Source organism: Scardinius erythrophthalmus, assembly GCF_964197995.2.
Source record: "Scardinius erythrophthalmus genome assembly, chromosome: 20".
NCBI classification, from domain to species: domain Eukaryota; kingdom Metazoa; phylum Chordata; class Actinopteri; order Cypriniformes; family Leuciscidae; genus Scardinius; species Scardinius erythrophthalmus.
The window spans coordinates 6,138,166-6,156,337 of NC_138240.1; the positions used below are offsets into that span (position 1 = coordinate 6,138,166).

At 36.1% G+C, this 18,172-nt stretch overlaps 1 protein-coding gene across 2 annotated transcripts in view; it reads left to right on the forward strand.

Moving 5' to 3' along the window:
- Positions 1 to 6,413: 6,413 nt before the first annotated feature.
- tbc1d22b (TBC1 domain family, member 22B) overlaps positions 6,414 to 18,172 on the forward strand; it is a 58,680-nt gene continuing 46,921 nt past the window's right edge. Inside the window, exon 1 of one of the 2 annotated variants that reach the window (XM_081349914.1) lies at positions 6,414 to 6,693. In XM_081349914.1, coding sequence (XP_081206040.1) covers positions 6,638 to 6,693 — 56 coding nt within the window. In that variant the 5' untranslated portion in view covers positions 6,414 to 6,637. The remainder of the gene's footprint in view (positions 6,694 to 18,172) is intronic. The other variant, XM_081349913.1, reaches the window with a different exon arrangement.

Here is an 18,172-nt window from a genome sequence, read left to right on the forward strand (position 1 = left end):
TAGGCTACTTTCTCATCAACAGAGAAAGATGCTTTTTGGTTTATTTACTGCATCTATCAGCAGGGTCAAACTGAACCATGTTAACATTTTGTGAGGGGACAAATCTGAGAGGTAAGATAGCCTGCGTCTGAAATCAATAATTCCTAGTATGCGAAATAGCCTACTCTTGTACGACACAAGAGTAGGCTATGTCGGAATACATCGTCCGAAATTGCAGACTCTCTTGAGTAGTTACTTATTTTGAATAGGTAACAACTCCATGACCGATAAAAAGTGTGTCCTATATAGGCTATAAGTGTGTGTGGTATGAATTTGAAGTAGGTCATCCGGGCACTTTTTGTCTTCTCTGTAATGAATACTTTGAATTCAGACACACTTCTTTTGTCACAAACTGATTTTTACCTACTAGGGAAGTATTCGATTTCGGATGCATCCATTGTATTCGAAACAAGTAATAAAAACTCAGTGAGTGTTTTAGCGCAATTTTCTCACCTCATGGGATCAAAACACTAAGAGATAGTAAATCTTTTCCTGGATTTTTTTTGTGCGTTCCCGAGATTAGCCCTTCTTTAACATAATGCCGAAAACCCGAAGTCTCTAGGTGGTCTGGTTGAGGAGTAGATAGAAGTGCAAGATTGGTGCGCACAGACGCACAGAACAGAAATCATGAGTTTACAAGCGCAATTTTGTCCGGTGGAAAATTGCGCTAAAAAGTTATTGAAAAGTCCCTGTTTGAACTATTTCTTCTGACAAGATTCTGAAGTGAGCATTTGATGGACATTTTACTATCCAAGGAGGCGAGGATTTGTGAATGGCAATGAAGTGACACAACTGACACTGGTAGGTCATCAATATAGTGAATATAGCCTAGGCCTACGTCCGAATTTTAAGGTCACAAAGTAAATTCAAATGTACCTCAGACGGTAGCCTATCTGATTTCGGACGCAGCGATAGTCCATTTGCTTTGCATTTAATCACATTGCTGCTTAGAGACAACTGATATACCATATGTTAGTTTTCAGAAAACAGGACGGGTGCGTGGTTGATGGGTGGGGGCTTGGTTGGGTGGTGAATGCATCAAAAAATAGGCCTAGGCCTACTTGACAAATGCATTCACAACCTTGCAACTATGTTATAGTACTTTAATACATAAAGTAATACATCCTTTCCATTCAATGTTTGGCCCGCAACAATAGAATAGCCTACTATTAAAAAAAAAAGTTTGCTTTTAACACCTTTTACATGACACTATTTCTTTTCATGACCATGGCATAGGTTAAAAATGTACTACTAAAATAAAAAATCTACTACACTATTTCAGTAAAAAACAAAAAAACAATTTCAATCCTCCTGATGTTCTCTTGTAGCCTATACTTTCTTTATGTGGGCTTCTAGGTCGCTAGCACCTTTATTTGACACTGACACGTGCGTGCCAGCTTTGCAGTTCATGAATCCCGACCGAAACGAAAACGGGAATTTTCTCTGTAAATCATCTGTGAATTTACATTTGGGCTTTTTTTTTTTTTACGCTGTTAGCTACTTACATCTTATCTCCCATTTGACCATAAACTAAAGCGTCGAGTCACGCTGCTAAAATTCTGTGAACGTAAAGTCCGCCTACTTTGATTTGATTGGTCATTTCAAATATTCTGACATTGACGAGCAGTGACAGACCAATGAGGCTGAGATGAACACACACACACACACACACACACACACACACACACACACACACACACATGTCTGGTTTACTATCTTTGTGGGGACTCTCCATAGACGTAATGGTTTTTATACTGTACACACTGTATATTCTGTCCCCTTACTCTAACCCTACCCCTAAACCTACCCATCACAGAAAACTTTCTGCATTTTTACATTTCCAAAAAAACTAATTCTGCATGATTTATAAGCTTGTTTACCCATGGGGACCTCAATTTAGGTCCCCACTGTGACACGAGTCCCCATGAGTCTGTGTGCATTCAGGTTGAAGTCCCCACCGGGATAGAAAAACAGGTACACACACACACACACAGGCCTCTGTACGTGCTCTCTGCTTGACGCTGCGGATTGAGGAACGCGCTGATTATAACAAGACGGTGGCGAAGCCGAAGCCGGTTTCATATGTTTAGTGTGCAAAGGCAAGCGTGTATTTAAAGTACACGCTTAATGGCCCAATGAAAAATAATGAAAACCAGGACATTTTCATCACTTTATAAAAAACAGCCAGGACGGACAGGACAGAACGTGAAGACATGTCCTGGGAAAACAGGGCGTTTGGTCACCCTATATTAAAGAGATCTCAGTTGTGTTTTTGCTTCCGATGGGATGCAACGAGCCCAGTTTTCTGCTCTAGTGAAGTCCATTCACACATGTATGATCACTTTAAATATAGAACATCTCAGAAGAGGAGGTGGAGTGTGCTTCGGTTTTTCCTCAGTTCCTCTACTCTTCCAGTCAGTGCTCTTGCGACCTACTTCCCCTCTTCCATGACCCACTTCCTGCACTTCCACTCCGACCAACCGCTTGCTTCCGCCGCCGGTGCCAGTCTCAACCAGGCCTCTTGTATAATGAGCTGAGACACACACACACACACACACACACACACACTTACACACTTTGAGCCGGATGGAGTCAGAGACTAACTGTCTCTCTTCAGTCTGTGGGTGGCACAGACGGAGACTACATGTCCTTGGCAGGGAGCTATTGTGTTCACACTCCTTATGGAAGGCGATATTAATGTGTCAGGCCTTGGGGTGGAACAACATGGTACTCATTGAGGAGAAAGAATCTGCTTTAGTTCAGATCCTTTCATTGAGCTGATGAAATGAGCACAATGAAGGTTTTTATTGATTCCAGGCTTGTTGTAGCTTGATTTACTTTGTACCTCAGTTCTGAATAAATTGCAAGGACTGCATAAAAGAAAACACCAAGATTAGTTTGTGTTTATTATATGCCCAGAAGTAATATCATAAATTAAATCTCTTTAAGAGTTGTCACGTTTACAAAAACATGATGTAGGCTATTTAACAGATGCATTTGTCCATATTTGTTTACATTTTATCAGTTTTTTGTTTGTTTGTTTTTTTTGGCAAAAAAAAAACAAAACATTGCAAATAAACCACCAGCATTTCCACTAACACCATGCTCTACTATTTGAGCTGAGGTGTTTATTTCTCCTATAGCGTTGAGATTAAAATGCAATTTTAAATGAGCAAGTACACTGTAAAAACTTATTTTCATGATTTGTTTTCACAACTTTTTATATTTTGTCAAATCAACTTATATAATTAATGTAGTTCAGATAGCATAATATTTTGAGTTTCTATTTATTAAACCAATCTCCTTTGTTGTATTAACTCAAATTTTTAATTTCAATAAACTCAACATTTTTAGGCAACCAGGTAACTTACTTTTTTAAGTTACAATATTGTATCCTGTCAAAAATATCCCAGTAATCACACATGTGGCTATTGTTGACTAACACTTGACAAAAAAATGAACTCTGAAATAAATAAATAAATAAACAAACAAACAAACAAACAAAAAGACAAATATTTTATATATATATATATAATTAAAAAAAAAGTATATTAATTAAAGCTATATAGATATAAATAACAAAAAAGCACATAAAAAAGGCTAAAACTTAAGTTAATATAAAAAACTGAAAAATCTCACAAATAAAAGCTAATTAAAAATATTAATAAATACTGAAGTAGATAACGTCTCAGATACGTCAAAAAAAGTTGGAAATGTAGTCAAACATTTCTCAACAAATGTCCATTGGCAAACGGAACATCAATACGATCTAAGGAAAATGGCTAGTTTTTGATTGACATCAGTTTTCACTATAAGCTTTTCTCCGAATCAGGGCAGAGTTTAGTCAAATTCATCTGTCATAGGCCAGAGTTTTGCATATTTGAGACCAAATTTATGAGTCACTCACAACTCATGTATATTTTACCTTTAAAGGACGGTGTGCTGTATTTATAGCTCAATAATCTCACTTATGTCAACAGTAGTTTAATTTGCATCTTATTTAATTTTTTATATCTCAGTTAAGTCTCGTGACTTATGAAAGAACTACATCAGAGCAATAGCCTTCTCCTCTGGGTGCTTTGAAGTGCTTATGTGGAGTTTTTCCCTGCAATTTCCCTCCGGAGAAGAGTGACACATGCTGCTGAAGCAGGATATTGTCTTTCAAGTCTTCCTGTCTCAGTCTGCTGACCAATGAGACAGAACCGACTGCATGCACTTGATAACCCGACTCTGGGAGTGTGTGGCGCTGAGGAACCAACTGCACACACACACACACACACACACACACACACACACACACACACACACACACACACACACACACACACACACATGCCTTTGAGCTCACTTGATGAAAAAACACAAACACAGGGGAATTAGGAGGAAAATAAGCAGCATTCCACAGATGCCATGGCTTCCTGAAGGACGCAGGCAGCGTGACCTTTCATCTGTTTGTTTCGTGTGTGTGTCACGAGTCTGAATGAACTCAAAGGAAGCACTTTAACGAGGGGGCAACTTTTCAGCAGGGAGGGTCTCAAACACAAACACATCAGGAGCAGAGTGAACTCATTCACAGCATTTAACGCTCATTTCCACATCCATTATGGACACAAACATAATACTTATCAGCGCTGTAAGACATTGTAAATGAACCCCAATGAACTCAGTGCGATGAGAGTACTGTATGAATGTTGAGGAAGTTCTTCTCTTTTAAAGGCCCTTGTTGAACAACAATAGCAAAAGCTATTTGAGTGCTCAGGTTCTAGGAATATAGTTCACAGGAAGCATCATTTCCAACTTTCCACTAAGGATGTTTGCATAATTGCTTTGTCCTGGGCATATTTGCTTTTTTGTGCACGCATCTGCAGCTGTTGTTATTTTTTAACCTTTTTTATTATTAATCATTCTAATAATAGAAACGTTAACCTTGCATGCGACTACTAATCTAATTATAATATAGTACAGTATCATCAATTCATGACATACATGTTTTAATGCACACACATGATTTAACTATTGTTCTTTGACTGAAAAGTAAAAAATACTTAATAGTAAAGTATCAAACTTTTTTATAATAAAGAGAACAAATTTGGCAACGCTTTACAATAAGGTTCCATTTATTAACATTAATTAAATACAATATTTAAAAAAAAAAACTGTGAAAATACTTATCTATTAGTCTTCATTAAAATGATTTGTAACATTTACTAATACGTTATCAAAATCAAGTTTTATCTTTTATTATTATTTAATGGATCTGAGCTGATATGACCTAACTCTATTTTTAGTAAATAACCTTAACAAAGATTAATAATACTGTTACAAGTTGTTGGCTCATTGTTAATGTAAGTTAATGCATTAAATAATGTGACTTTATTGTAAAGTGTTACCACACACACACACACACACACACACACACACACACACACACACACACACACACACACACACACACACAAAAAAAGTACTTTTAGTTTATTAACAATCACCTTTCTAGTAAATGCATGCCATTTTTGTGGTTTAACAGAGTGATAAAGCTTTAGTAATTTTAGTTTTTTCAACATAGTAAAATAATAAAAAGGGGGAAAAATCATGTGTTATTATAAAATTTAGATTTTTTACATGTGGGCTTATACCATAAAGCATAAAGAAAGTCATTGTTGAAAAAACATGATGATATAAAAAGTCTATTAATAGTTCTGCTAATAATAATGTAGTAACATGAATACAGCAATTATAGGCTTTAGTAGAGGAACTTGTAGCAAGTATTTCAGTCAGACTTGAGCAGAGCACCCTGATTTATATGTGACTGCTGCCACCTAGTGTTCAGATTGGGGAACTGCGAAATTACATTTTCATCAATACTTTGTAATGCATAATGGTTAACCTATTATTAATCACATTTATTTTATTATTTTATTTATTACAATTATATTAATTGTGAAGTATTTATACATCATGACAGTATTTGTTTTGGTGATTGAAACCAAATTCAAATAGGATCTAATGAAAATCTATCAGGATAATCATTTGGAATTGGAATTACAAACAAACATCAGGAGGGGCGATACAAAGTTCTGGAACTTTGGTAGCAGGAGATTATGGAACCTTTGGAATGCAGACACCAAGACCCTTCTTTTCCCTCCTGTATTTTCAGTATTGCACTATTGTCCATGTCCACTTTATGTTCTATAATATTGTATTGCTCTGTACATTCTATAGCGTGTAAATTTACAAACATCATTACAAGCAAACATTTGAGAATGTAGGCGTTGCAGAGATCAAAATATAACTAAATACGCGTCTCCATCTAATAAAACTCGAACCCCATTGGTCCGCTCCTCTGCACCTGTCCTTCAATTCAGCCAATCACAGCGCGACCTCACGCACCTCCAAGATGGCGACGTCCATCCAGAACCGCTGTGGGCACATTCTGTGTTGGCAAAATACTCGCGATAACTAATCAAAACAAAGTCAGGCACACGCGGCAATACAACTAATCATATCGTTTTCACCTTTGGATATCTGCACATGTCAGTTGACGGCGTGGTGTTCGGTTTCATGGCTGTTTCAGAGTGAAATTGGGCGTCCTCTCGCCATGGCCACCGACAACAGGATTCATTTCTGGAGGAGAAACCAAAAGGTTCCCGGGAGGTGAATTTAATCATTTATTTCTTTTTATAAAGTAGCTATAAAGTGTGTTATTTTATTAGCAGATGTCATTTTATATTAATATATCGGCTCAGTCCAGCTGGTTTGTTTACTGGACTCTATGGATGTGTGTCAAACCCTAGAGAGCTGTCTATTTTGACAGCATGCTTGGCATCCTAGACGTATTTTGCGTTTTTAGGTCATCAAAATGTTGTAAATATAAATTACTTGTTTAGATCATAATAGATTATTTGGACATGTTATGAAACCACTTATCGTAGCGAAGTCAATGTTGGTTAATGTCAACTATAACAAAAGTTCACCATGGTAAACATAGTTGCCACCAAAATACTATGGTAACTTTGTTTTATTATCCATTGTCATCAAAAACAAAAAGCTTACACTATATGATAGCCAAATAATTTGGTTGTGATGGTAATAATTGTAATAATTACTAAATGTACAATCTATCAATGTACTATACAATGGTTGCAATTGTAATTTATGTAAGGGAAACACAACTTCCTGCCAAGTTTTGGTTGTTTTCTAAACACTATTTAATTAAAAGCTCTTAAAGCTGGCATGTAGGTTTGTCTTTGTCTTTGCTGGGGCTTTTGTTTAGTCTGACTCTGGGCAGAGTTTGCTGAGTGTGCTTCGTTGCAGGTTGTTTGGATTTTCATGGTCACAGACAGAATCAGTTCATCTGACTCCGCGTGAATGTGAGCTTGTGATGACTGGACAGTTTCCTGTAGATCAGATTTTATACTGGGCCATTGCTTAATCTTGATAAAGAGGAACTCTCGTGCAGGAGATTCACTGCTGTTAGTGTACTGTTATAAATATATAAATATTTATATATACTTGGTAATATTTGCATATGGAATTAATTTTTTGAGGCATTTTTTTGCCTTTATGGGAGTTTATTTCTAGCCATGTCCAATAGCCTAATTTCAGTCTTGAAAACAAACATTTATATTCAGATATTTGTATTTGTCTTTAAGACCGCATGAGTTGTTTTCATTGAAATATACAGATAACTTGCTATTATCTCAATATTATGTCGGTATCTGGAAGTTATTGTCAGAAGGTTTTGATTAGGTTGTTAACTTGACATTGACTTTAGTCCTAGATCTTGTTCTTGTCCAGATTCCTGAGCACACACTCTTACAGGATTGAAGGGGGTCAAAATCTATACTACGATCATAGTGAATATTTTTTTATTAAAGTCACCATTAAAAGGAAGTTGCGATAATGTTTTCTTCCCTGTTGTGACGTATATCCGAGTGAAACGGCTTCTCGAACAAGAAACAATGTAGGGTGAGACTTTGTCCATCAGGAATCGATTGGATGGTTGTGGTTTGCTATTGGTGGATTTCATGATGTGAGTGACGGGTTGTCCCGCCCTCCCGCCAGGTTAAACATCAGAGAAGAGAAGAGACGTCGCTGCAAGAGGGAGGGGACAATATTTTGATTCAATATTACGAGGGCACATGAATAAAAAAAAAGATGTGCATGGACAAATAATTTATAATAAATACTGCAATATTCCATAAAAAATAAGAATGGTCCATTTTGATTTCACAGTGACTTTAAATGAAAAAAAAAAAACATTTTAGGGTAAAACCTTTTTTTTTCAGGGGCAAGTTACACAAGATATTAAAATAGCTTTAAAATAATGCCTCCAGATAATGTAACTGATATTTGAGTAATTTGTAGGCTATTATTTTTGTTTTAGTTCTTGCACTACTGTTCAAAAGTTTGGGCTTTTATTTTTGAAAAAGAAGATTCTTACTAAATACTAATCATTTATTTGATCAAAAATACAGTCATGAACAGTTAGCCTATATTGTTAAATATTAGTCATTTAAAATAACAGTTTTGTATTTTTATATATATATATATATATTTAAACTTTATTTAAAAATACAACAGTCATTACTCCAGTCTTCGGTGTCACATGATCCTTCAGAAATGATTCTAATATGCTGATTTGATGCATATTAGAATATGCTGATTATGCTAATATGCTGATTTGTTGCTCAAGAAACATTTCTTATTTTTATCAATGTTGAAAACGCTTGTGCTGCTTAATATTTTTGTCAAAACCCTGATGCATTTTTTTTCCAGGATTTTTTGATGAATAGAAAGTTCAGAAGAACAGTGTTTATTTGAAACAGAAATATTTTGTAACATTGTAATTGTCTTTATGGTCATTTTTGATCAGTTTAATGTGTCCTTGTTGAATAAAAGTACCAATTTCTTAAAAAAAAAAAAAAAAATCATACTGAGCCAAACTAAATGTTGCATATGAAGTTATATGTTATATGGTAATGGTAGTGATGCTCTCTCAATCAGTATGCATTACAGTATATTTTTTATTTTATTTAAAATTAAGTAAAAATTCCTAAACTTTAATTAACTGAGAATCGTTGAGCTGTTTTTCGAAACGGTTCTGTTAAATTTGGTATATAAAAGTTTTACTAAAGTGTTCATGACTTCATCACTTCAGAAAATATAAATTGCTGTATTATGAGCAGATCATAATGAAGATGATGTTAAAAAACAGATGGAGTTGCCCTCTGTGATGGGAAAGATGAAGCTGTTAGTGTTTGGGTGTGGTTGTTATCTAGACGGTTTGAGTTGCTTGTTCAGGGGAATCTGCAGCAGTTGGTGGACTCACAGTGGGTGTTCCTGCTGTAACATGAGTGGACGAGAGGTGTGGCCACTTTCCTCACCTTTTATCTCATTCAACAGAAGGGACAGAGCATGCAAAACTGATACTAGATGCCTCCAGACAAACTTGGTGTCTTCTCGGTCAAATAACATGAGCCACAGTAACAGACATACAGTAACAGCCTACATGTATGGTTACATTCACTATAATTGTTTTCATAGTTCAAAATATACCGACTTTGAGATATGTACCATATATTGCCATTTAGCCAAATAATACAGAGATATGATTTTTTATTTTTTTTTCCCCATATTGCCCAGCCCTACCGCTCGGTCTAAGATAGTCTGAATATAAACACTTATTGTAGGTATACCCTAGGGATTCAGGATAAGACAAAAGCTTGGTTTGGAAGAAAGATTCATGAGGAACTGTACTCACTTAAAGGATGTTCACTTTAAAAAAAAACTTTTGCTGATAATTTACTCACCCCCATGTCATCCAAGATGTCCATGTCTTTCTTTCTTCAGTCGAAAAGAAATTAAGGTTTTTGATGAAAACATTCCAGGATTTTTCCCCATATTATGGACTCCAATGGGACCCAAACGGTTCAAGGTCCAAATGACAGTTTCAGTGCAGCTTCGAAGGGCTTTAAACGATACCAGACGATGAATAAGGGTCTTATCTAGCGCAACGATCGGTCATTTAAAAAATAAATAAAGTTTAAGTTTTATAAGCACAAATGCTCACCTTGCTCTGTTCTGTGATGCGCATTCGTGACAAGGTCACGTTTGACGTGTTTAAAAATGTGCGGGAGGACCATATACACATATTCAAATTTATTTGTGTCAGTTTATTGTTTAAAATGCCCATTTTGTGTGCGTATCCTGGGTGCTTTAATATTAAAAAGCCTAAAAGAAAATTTTTTTCAGGACAGAAATTTTTCAAGCGTGACCTTTTCAACGTAATTGCGTATTACGTGACGTCACGAACGCGCATCACAGAACAGAGCAACTTAAACTTTCACTTAAACTTTTTAATTTATTTTTTAAATGACCGATCGTTTCGCTAGATAAGACCTTTATTCATCGTCTGGTATCGTTTAAAGCCCTTCGAAGCTGCACTGAAACTGTCATTTGGACCTTGAACCGTTTGGGTCCCATTGAAGTCAATAATATGGGGAAAAATCCTGGAATGTTTTCATCAAAAACCTTAATTTCTTTTCGACTGAAGAAAGAAAGACATGGTCATCTTGGATGACATGGGGGTGAGTAAATTATCAGCAAAAGTTTTTTTAAAAGTGAACTAATCCTTTAATTTTTAACAAAAAAGTTACATACTAACTGTACCTTTAAGTACTTAAAAAAAGAAAAGTGTCCGTTTCGTTGGTTATCACTGTCATTCATCGCAGTTTCCGATTCAGTCATGCATTTAAATATGGTTGTCAATCCAGAAACTTTGCAGTGTACCCAGCAGCATGAAAAACTAAACCTGTATTCAGATTGTGAATGGGTAATAAACATAAAGCAAGATATAGGCTAGCCTAAGGCTAAGGCTGTTCATCTCTAAAGAGCAAGCTCACTGCATTTTGCACTCTCCTGAAAACTCCTGTAGTAATAAAACTGTCTTAACTGTACAATGAATCTCTTATTTACATTGTGTTTACACAGTGTGCGGCTCATGTTGAACAAAGCAAAACCTCATTCGTTTTCAGCGGATTCTGACCAACTCACTGACTAGCACCTCTGATAGGCTATTGTGTTCACGCGCTCAACAGATATGATTGTGATTGACTGCAATGCTCAACGCTTTAACAAACACTGTAAATCGAAACGTCTATCAGCGGGCACCGAATATACCCGGTACTTACCGGTACAGCACAGCAGGACTGTCACAGAAAGACACAGAATGCTTCTGTCTGTTGATAGCTGATTTATGGACTTGTTTAATTCACTTTTAGTGAAATTCCCATTAAGGGAAATGAATAATTACATTGATAGCTCTCCCACTATGTTAGCTTTTGTATGTAGATTATAGTGTGGAATAGTTATCTGTGTGTGCATAGCAGAAGGAACACGAGTCTAAGATAACGCTGCCCTCCGGCAAGCTGCTCGTTTATTCAAACACACTCCTTGCTCAGCCTAATATTTAATGCAAATGCAAGCGGCTTGCTTACATATCTGGAAGTAACTTACTTTTTATTTAGTACTCATAAAAATTGATGAGCCATATTTCAGTTGCATTGTGTTTTTGCCAATTATTCTGTGGTCCCATTTGCACATAATGCATTTAGTATTGTGATGATTTCAACAGAAAAGGGCCTTGTAACAACCGTACCGTTAATTTTCCTTTCAACAATATGACCACACCTATTGCCCTGTGTTGCCCATAAAAATTCTGCGTAGCACTGCAGTCTTTGGACTCAGCATTGTGCAGGATATTGCTCAGTAACTCACGATAGCCTGTAATATGGTAGAGATTCATATTTATATGTTGTTGTAATGTGGAGGGCCCAGCAGTGTGCTTGGACTTGTAATTTGAGATGTATTTTTTGCTGTCTCCAAGGACTAGCAGGTCTATCCTCTTGCTCAGGAATTGTTTTAAACTACCTTTACTTCTCCAGATTTTGTTTTTTTGCGGTTTCTGACTAGCGCCGGGGGATGTATTGAATATTCAGAGTCAGGGCACCAGACTAACATTTGAGAGCAGTAGCACCAGTGCCACTGATGCTCAACAGATGGTGGCGGTAGCACTGGGGGAAAATGTATCATAAAAGTTAATTTAATCATAAAATTACTATGGTTTTGCATTAATAAGTGCAGTTACACTAATTGGATTAAATGTTTGTTAATTGGAAATTTTACAGTAATGCACTGAGCTTGAATTGATATGCAGATAAAATTGACTTTTAGTAACAACAGTCACGTGCAAAACCCAAAAACTCATTTTTATTGATGCTATACAATGGTACATTTAACAAGAGTACAATATTTACATTTTCCTCAATAAAAATGAGTAAAAAAGGAAGTCACAAAGTCTCATGAAGAAATGGTTTTGTTTTTCATGAGACTTTGTGACTTCCTTTTTTCCACATATTAGGGAGTGGAAATGTCTAATCTATTGGGTATAGTGGTAATTTCATGTCTTTTTTGTCTTTCATGTTACTTAGTTACTTATGTTACTTACTCTTTGAACTTAGGTTTACAAATCATCACATTAAAAATAACATTAAAATTGGATAATATTTAGAGCTTTGAAGCGCTGGACAAAGCTGTTAACCAAACTTACAATTAAATTTCATATTTGAAATCCAGTGTTGGGGGTAACGAGTTACAAAGTAACGAATTACAGTAACGATATTACTTTTTTGGGTAACGAAATAAAGTAACGCATTACACTAAAAATATCGGTAACTACACTACTTTACTAGACTATAGGAACGCGCTTTCCTGCGTTACCCAAGCCATTTTTGCCTGCGTGTAAAGCTCTGATCTGTTTGTGCTGCGTGCATGTCTGTCTGTGTATGTGTGTGTGCGCGCGCGTGCACCGTTGTCATAGAGATCGATTTGTATGAAGGTAAAACAGTAGCAAAACTCGAGAGCTTGCTAATTTGAATGTGAGAACTTGTAAAATTAATATTTGTATTTGTAAGTTGAAATTTATACTTGCAGCTCTGATGTGAAAAGCTGCATCTATCGATTTGCACACACAGACAATACTCAGAACACCTGTGTTTTGAATTCGAAGTTGCAGATTAATAGTTACAAAAGTGTCATTTACATAAACAAAATGACAGGCACAATTGTGTACTACACATTTATCTTTGTGCTTTAGTTCAGTTTCGTTGTACAACCACAAGTCGGCACTCACAACCTCTCATATCTGGCTGTACAACTTCAAATCCTAGCGCTTTGACTTTTGCTACTCTTTTTGCGATATGCCTGTAGCAAAACTCACTTGTGCACTTGTGAATGCAGACTTGAGAGAGCAGAGTCGGGGGCGGGGCTGGGGTCGGAATGAAGTCATTTTATTGGTCGATGCCTCACCAATGAACAACGCCAGCCACAATGAAAACATTTATGCTTATGTATCAGCTATTTTTTAAAACGCTTGGAAAATATTTTTATGAAATATCATTAGTTTTACTGGAATAGTTTTACAGAATATGAACGCAACGCGTTTAATTGAGACAGTGGTATTAAAAGACCATACAGGAAACACCATATAGCCTATACAGAAAAAAATTGAGCACAGAATATGAACGCAACGCGTTTAATTGTACGTTTTCCTCGAAACCCAAGAAAACGCTTAATGAGGCTTAATGGACCAACAGTTATAAAATAAAAATTAAAAACAATAAAAAAACACATAATTTGTTACTTTATTAATAAAACACTAGGCAGCAAGTTTATTTGCACTGAACACACATTTGCTTATATATATATATATATATATATATATATATATATATATACGAAGAGTTCAGATGCTCGTATATTTAAATTCAATAATTTCACTTAAATGGCAGTGAAGATTACCTATTAATTATCATTTAAGTGAAATTACTGAACTTAAATATACAAGCTTGATAAAAATGATCATTCTATAAGAAAATTTCAAATGGCATTTAGAGGCTTTTGCATCTGAACTCTTCATATAATATATATATATATATATATATATGTGCCAATTCCATTGCAATATGAAAATGCACCTAAATTATCTGATAAGAATGTAAAATGTATACCTTAATATGCAATGTAAGTCGCTTTGGAAAAATGTAAATGTTTTAAATATTCACCCTAGCCTAACTGTTGGACACACAAAAAAAAAAAAAAAACATAAATAAATTATATATATATATATATACGTACGTGTGTGTGTGTGTGTGTCTTTTACCATATATATTTAGGGCATATATATATATGGCATACGTCATATGTTTTACGTCATATTCTGTGCTCATCTGCTTTTCTGTAGTATGCATTAGCATTGTGTCTACTGAGTTTGATAATTTCGTTTATTTATTTTAATATCAGTCTAATGCATTAAGCCATGTTAGTGTTTCAGTGCACGCGGGTTTCGTGACATCATCGAACTCCCATTTCATTGGCTAGGTGCCAACCAATAAAACGGCTCCTTTGACCCCCCCTCCTCCCGCCCCCCTTTCCCTCTCACCGCCTCTGAGTTTCAAGTGCACAAGTTAGTTTTGCACCTGATATATCGCGAAAAGAGTAGCAAAAGTCAAGGCGCGAAATTTGAAATTGCAGTGACAGATTTGAGAAGCTGCAAGTGCTTAATTGAGGAAGTACCGCGAATGTGAACGTAAGATTAAACGCAAAATATATATTACAAGTTTGTGTCTGTCGTTGTATTTCTGTGAATGGCATTTTACACATTTGTGTCTACTTGTCTGCAGCTTCAGATTCAGAATACAGGTTTGTGACTATTGTTTGCGAGTGCAAATTTCAACATTCAACTTCAGATTTTTATTTTACAGGTTTTCACATTGGAGCTGTGAGTGTAAATGTTCATGTACAAGTACGAATATTTATTGTACAAGTTCTCAAATTCACATTTACATGCTCTCGAGTTTTGCTACTGTTTTACCTTCATAGATTTGAGTGACGTAGCTGCTGGTGCGAAGGGGAGCGGGAAATGGAGACGGAGACAGGGGGGTCCGGCCAGTGGCAATATTCACATCACTTTCAGTTTATTGCTCGAAAGGACAAAAATATTCGCGTGAAATGTACTTTGTATGCCCAGGCAGCAAGTTACTGGCCATCGGGACTACCGGGAGATTCCCAGTGGGCGGACGTGCCTTTTGGGTCGACATCTCTTATTTTTTTTTCTTCTTCTTAACGGACCATAAAACTCGTACATCGGCGGCCCATTCGTTTTGCTTAATTGGTGGCGCTGGGTTAAGTAAGTGCGTGCCGGTGTAATGCATTAGTTAAAAAAGTCTGTGTCAGCAGAGAATGTCTAATATGGCGAGAAGTTTCACTCTCAGTACACTTCCGGCTTCTGAACTGGTTGCAGTTCCTCTCTGATTCCATATGAGGGCGCTCACAGGACGAGTGCAGAATGAATGGAGGTCTATGGCGCTATACCAATAAAAATCCACTTTTCTCAGGATATAATTTTTTGTTTAGTAATTTGAATGTTGTATTCGAAAGGAAATGCAAATAAATTACACATTGCTGGGTGTTAGATTTTTTAGAGTCACTTATTTGCTTTAAAAAGTCTTTTAAAGTGTCAATGACGTCATACACATGTACGACCAGAGATACGGCTTTACGGCAATCCTTCAGTCACTTTGGTGCTTTCGCGCTCTGCACTTTCTTTTCACTCGAGGCATCGACAACACAGCTGACACAGGTAAACACACGTGCTAGAAGAGTTTTCGTTTTGTTTGTTTCTGGTCCCGCTTCGGATGACACGATGCCATCAAGCGGTATCTCTGGTCGTAATCAGTCCTTCACTGACCAATCAGCGTTCATTAGCAGAATGCTAGCGTGTTATGGACAACAACAACTCAGCCTGTAAGAAATCAAAAGGACATAAGTACTCGTTCATTCAACTTTCAACCCATAACCCATGTTGAACTTGCAAAATCTACAATCAGATCTGAGATTTCTCAACGGCAATCGGGTGAAAGAGACAAATTTAGCCGTCTAGCCCCATTGACTCCCATTCATTTTGCACTCATGGCGATCGCCCCCAGTGGAACTCTGGTGGTACTACAACCAAAATTCGGTACAACAGGGCTTAATAGGGAGTGAGCAGGCTCTCCGTAGACGGGCTCTGGTGTCAGTTTGTTTTTTTTCCTGATAGCTGACCGGTCCATGAAACACCGTGGCCCATTGGATCTTTTCTTGATTGACACTGGGCTGGTCCAATCACATCTTTAAACACCTCCCCCTTTGGGCTTTGATCGAGCGTGCACGTGTGTCAGTGTGTATCTGTCAAAATAGTCTGAGAGATGGAGAAGAAACGCAAGGAATGTGCAGAGAAATAGCGTGAAAAATAGACACAGGCCCTTCAAGCAGACGCTGTAAAATGTGTCAAAATGTTTTCTGCAGCAGCATGACCTTCATCAGCTCCTGTGGCTGATGATGAGGATAGTGAGGAGGATCAGGACAGAGATGAGAAAGTGTAGAGCCTGCGGTAAGCAGAACTAACAGTTACTTTCAAAACACTTAGGCTATCCCATACACAAAAGATAAATATATTTGAAATATATTTTCAGAGTATATTTTGGAATATATGCAAATATTTGAAATTGGCCCAATAAATATATTTCACACTTAACATCATATATTTTTGTTATATTTCAGAATATATTTCAATGTACTTTTTTTCTGTTTGGATCCCCAAAAGTGTCAAAATATATGTGGCATATATTCCAAATATATTGAAATATATTCTGAAATACAACTAAAATATATGATGTTAAGTGTGAAATATATTTATTGGGCCAATTTGAAATATTTGCATATATTCTAAAATATACTCTGAAAATATATTTCAAATATATTTATCTTTTGTGTATGGAATGTCATGAGTGTAGGAACCCATTACCCAGTAATACATTATTTCCACATCTGCATAGTTGACGATTACCGTAATTTACTATAAATTTAATGAGACGCGTTTGTAAACCATGTTTTCCGTCAAAATAAAAGATTATGTGCTTATATCTCTTTCAAGTATAGAAATTAGTACAAAACTAATTATGAAAGTTTCCTTTATTTTTCAGTGCTTTTGTTTTACAATATATGTATATTAGTGTGCTATTATTATTATTATGGCCAAAATGCCGATTTTTTTTTTTTTTGTCCCAGTCCAGCCCTGATTATGTGTCTACCACCGCAGACATTTGTCCTTTATCCTGTTGTTTGTGGATTTTACAGTGAGGCATATTTCTTTGTGCAGACATGTATATTATTCTTTCATATTTTACATGCCATTTTGTAGGCTACATTTATAAACACTATTTGGACAGGCTAAGTGATGATAGGGCTATGATGTTTGTCGGTATCTACAGGGTAAATTAAGAAATGGGAAAGTAAAGTAATAAGTAGTGAAGTTACTTTTCAAATGCAGTAACTAGTAAAGTAATCTCATTACAATTTACAGAAGTAACTAGTAACTAGTAACTAATTACTTTTTTTGAGTAACTACCCCAACACTGTTGAAATCACCAATAAAATCTGACTTGAACTTGAACAGTTGATCCGTGATCCTTACTGAACCAGGCCCCACGGTTTGGCGCGCATGTGATTCACAGATTAATTGCTTAGTTTAACTATCATAGGGTGAAAGTTTGTGAAAGTGAAAAATGATCCTATCCGTATCTGTGACTCAAAAAACGTAATATGATCTGAACTGTGAGTTTAGTGATCTGTTGCACCACTAATCATAAATCTTGTTTCTTATGCTCAAAAGGCATTAAAAAGTGTATATTTTAGGCACATAATCCGCCATATTGCATGTTGCAGTTTCCCCTCATTCATTCAATTTCACAGTAATAAGAGTGAACCATCTAAAGCCTTTGTTTCTACGCATAGTCTTTGAATATCTATGACATTATCTTCCAAAATGTCCAGAATACAACATAGCACTCACTGCATACTGTATCTCATAATGCAATGTACTTCTGTTACTTGACCTTCAATTTCATTGTAACTGTTGGGATTTGTGATCTGTTTCCTTATTGTCAGCTAGGAGATAAGATAGATAAATAAAAAAAGGGAAATTAAACGTGTTTTATTCTTTTTAGGATTAAACCTAACCCTAACTACCATTCAA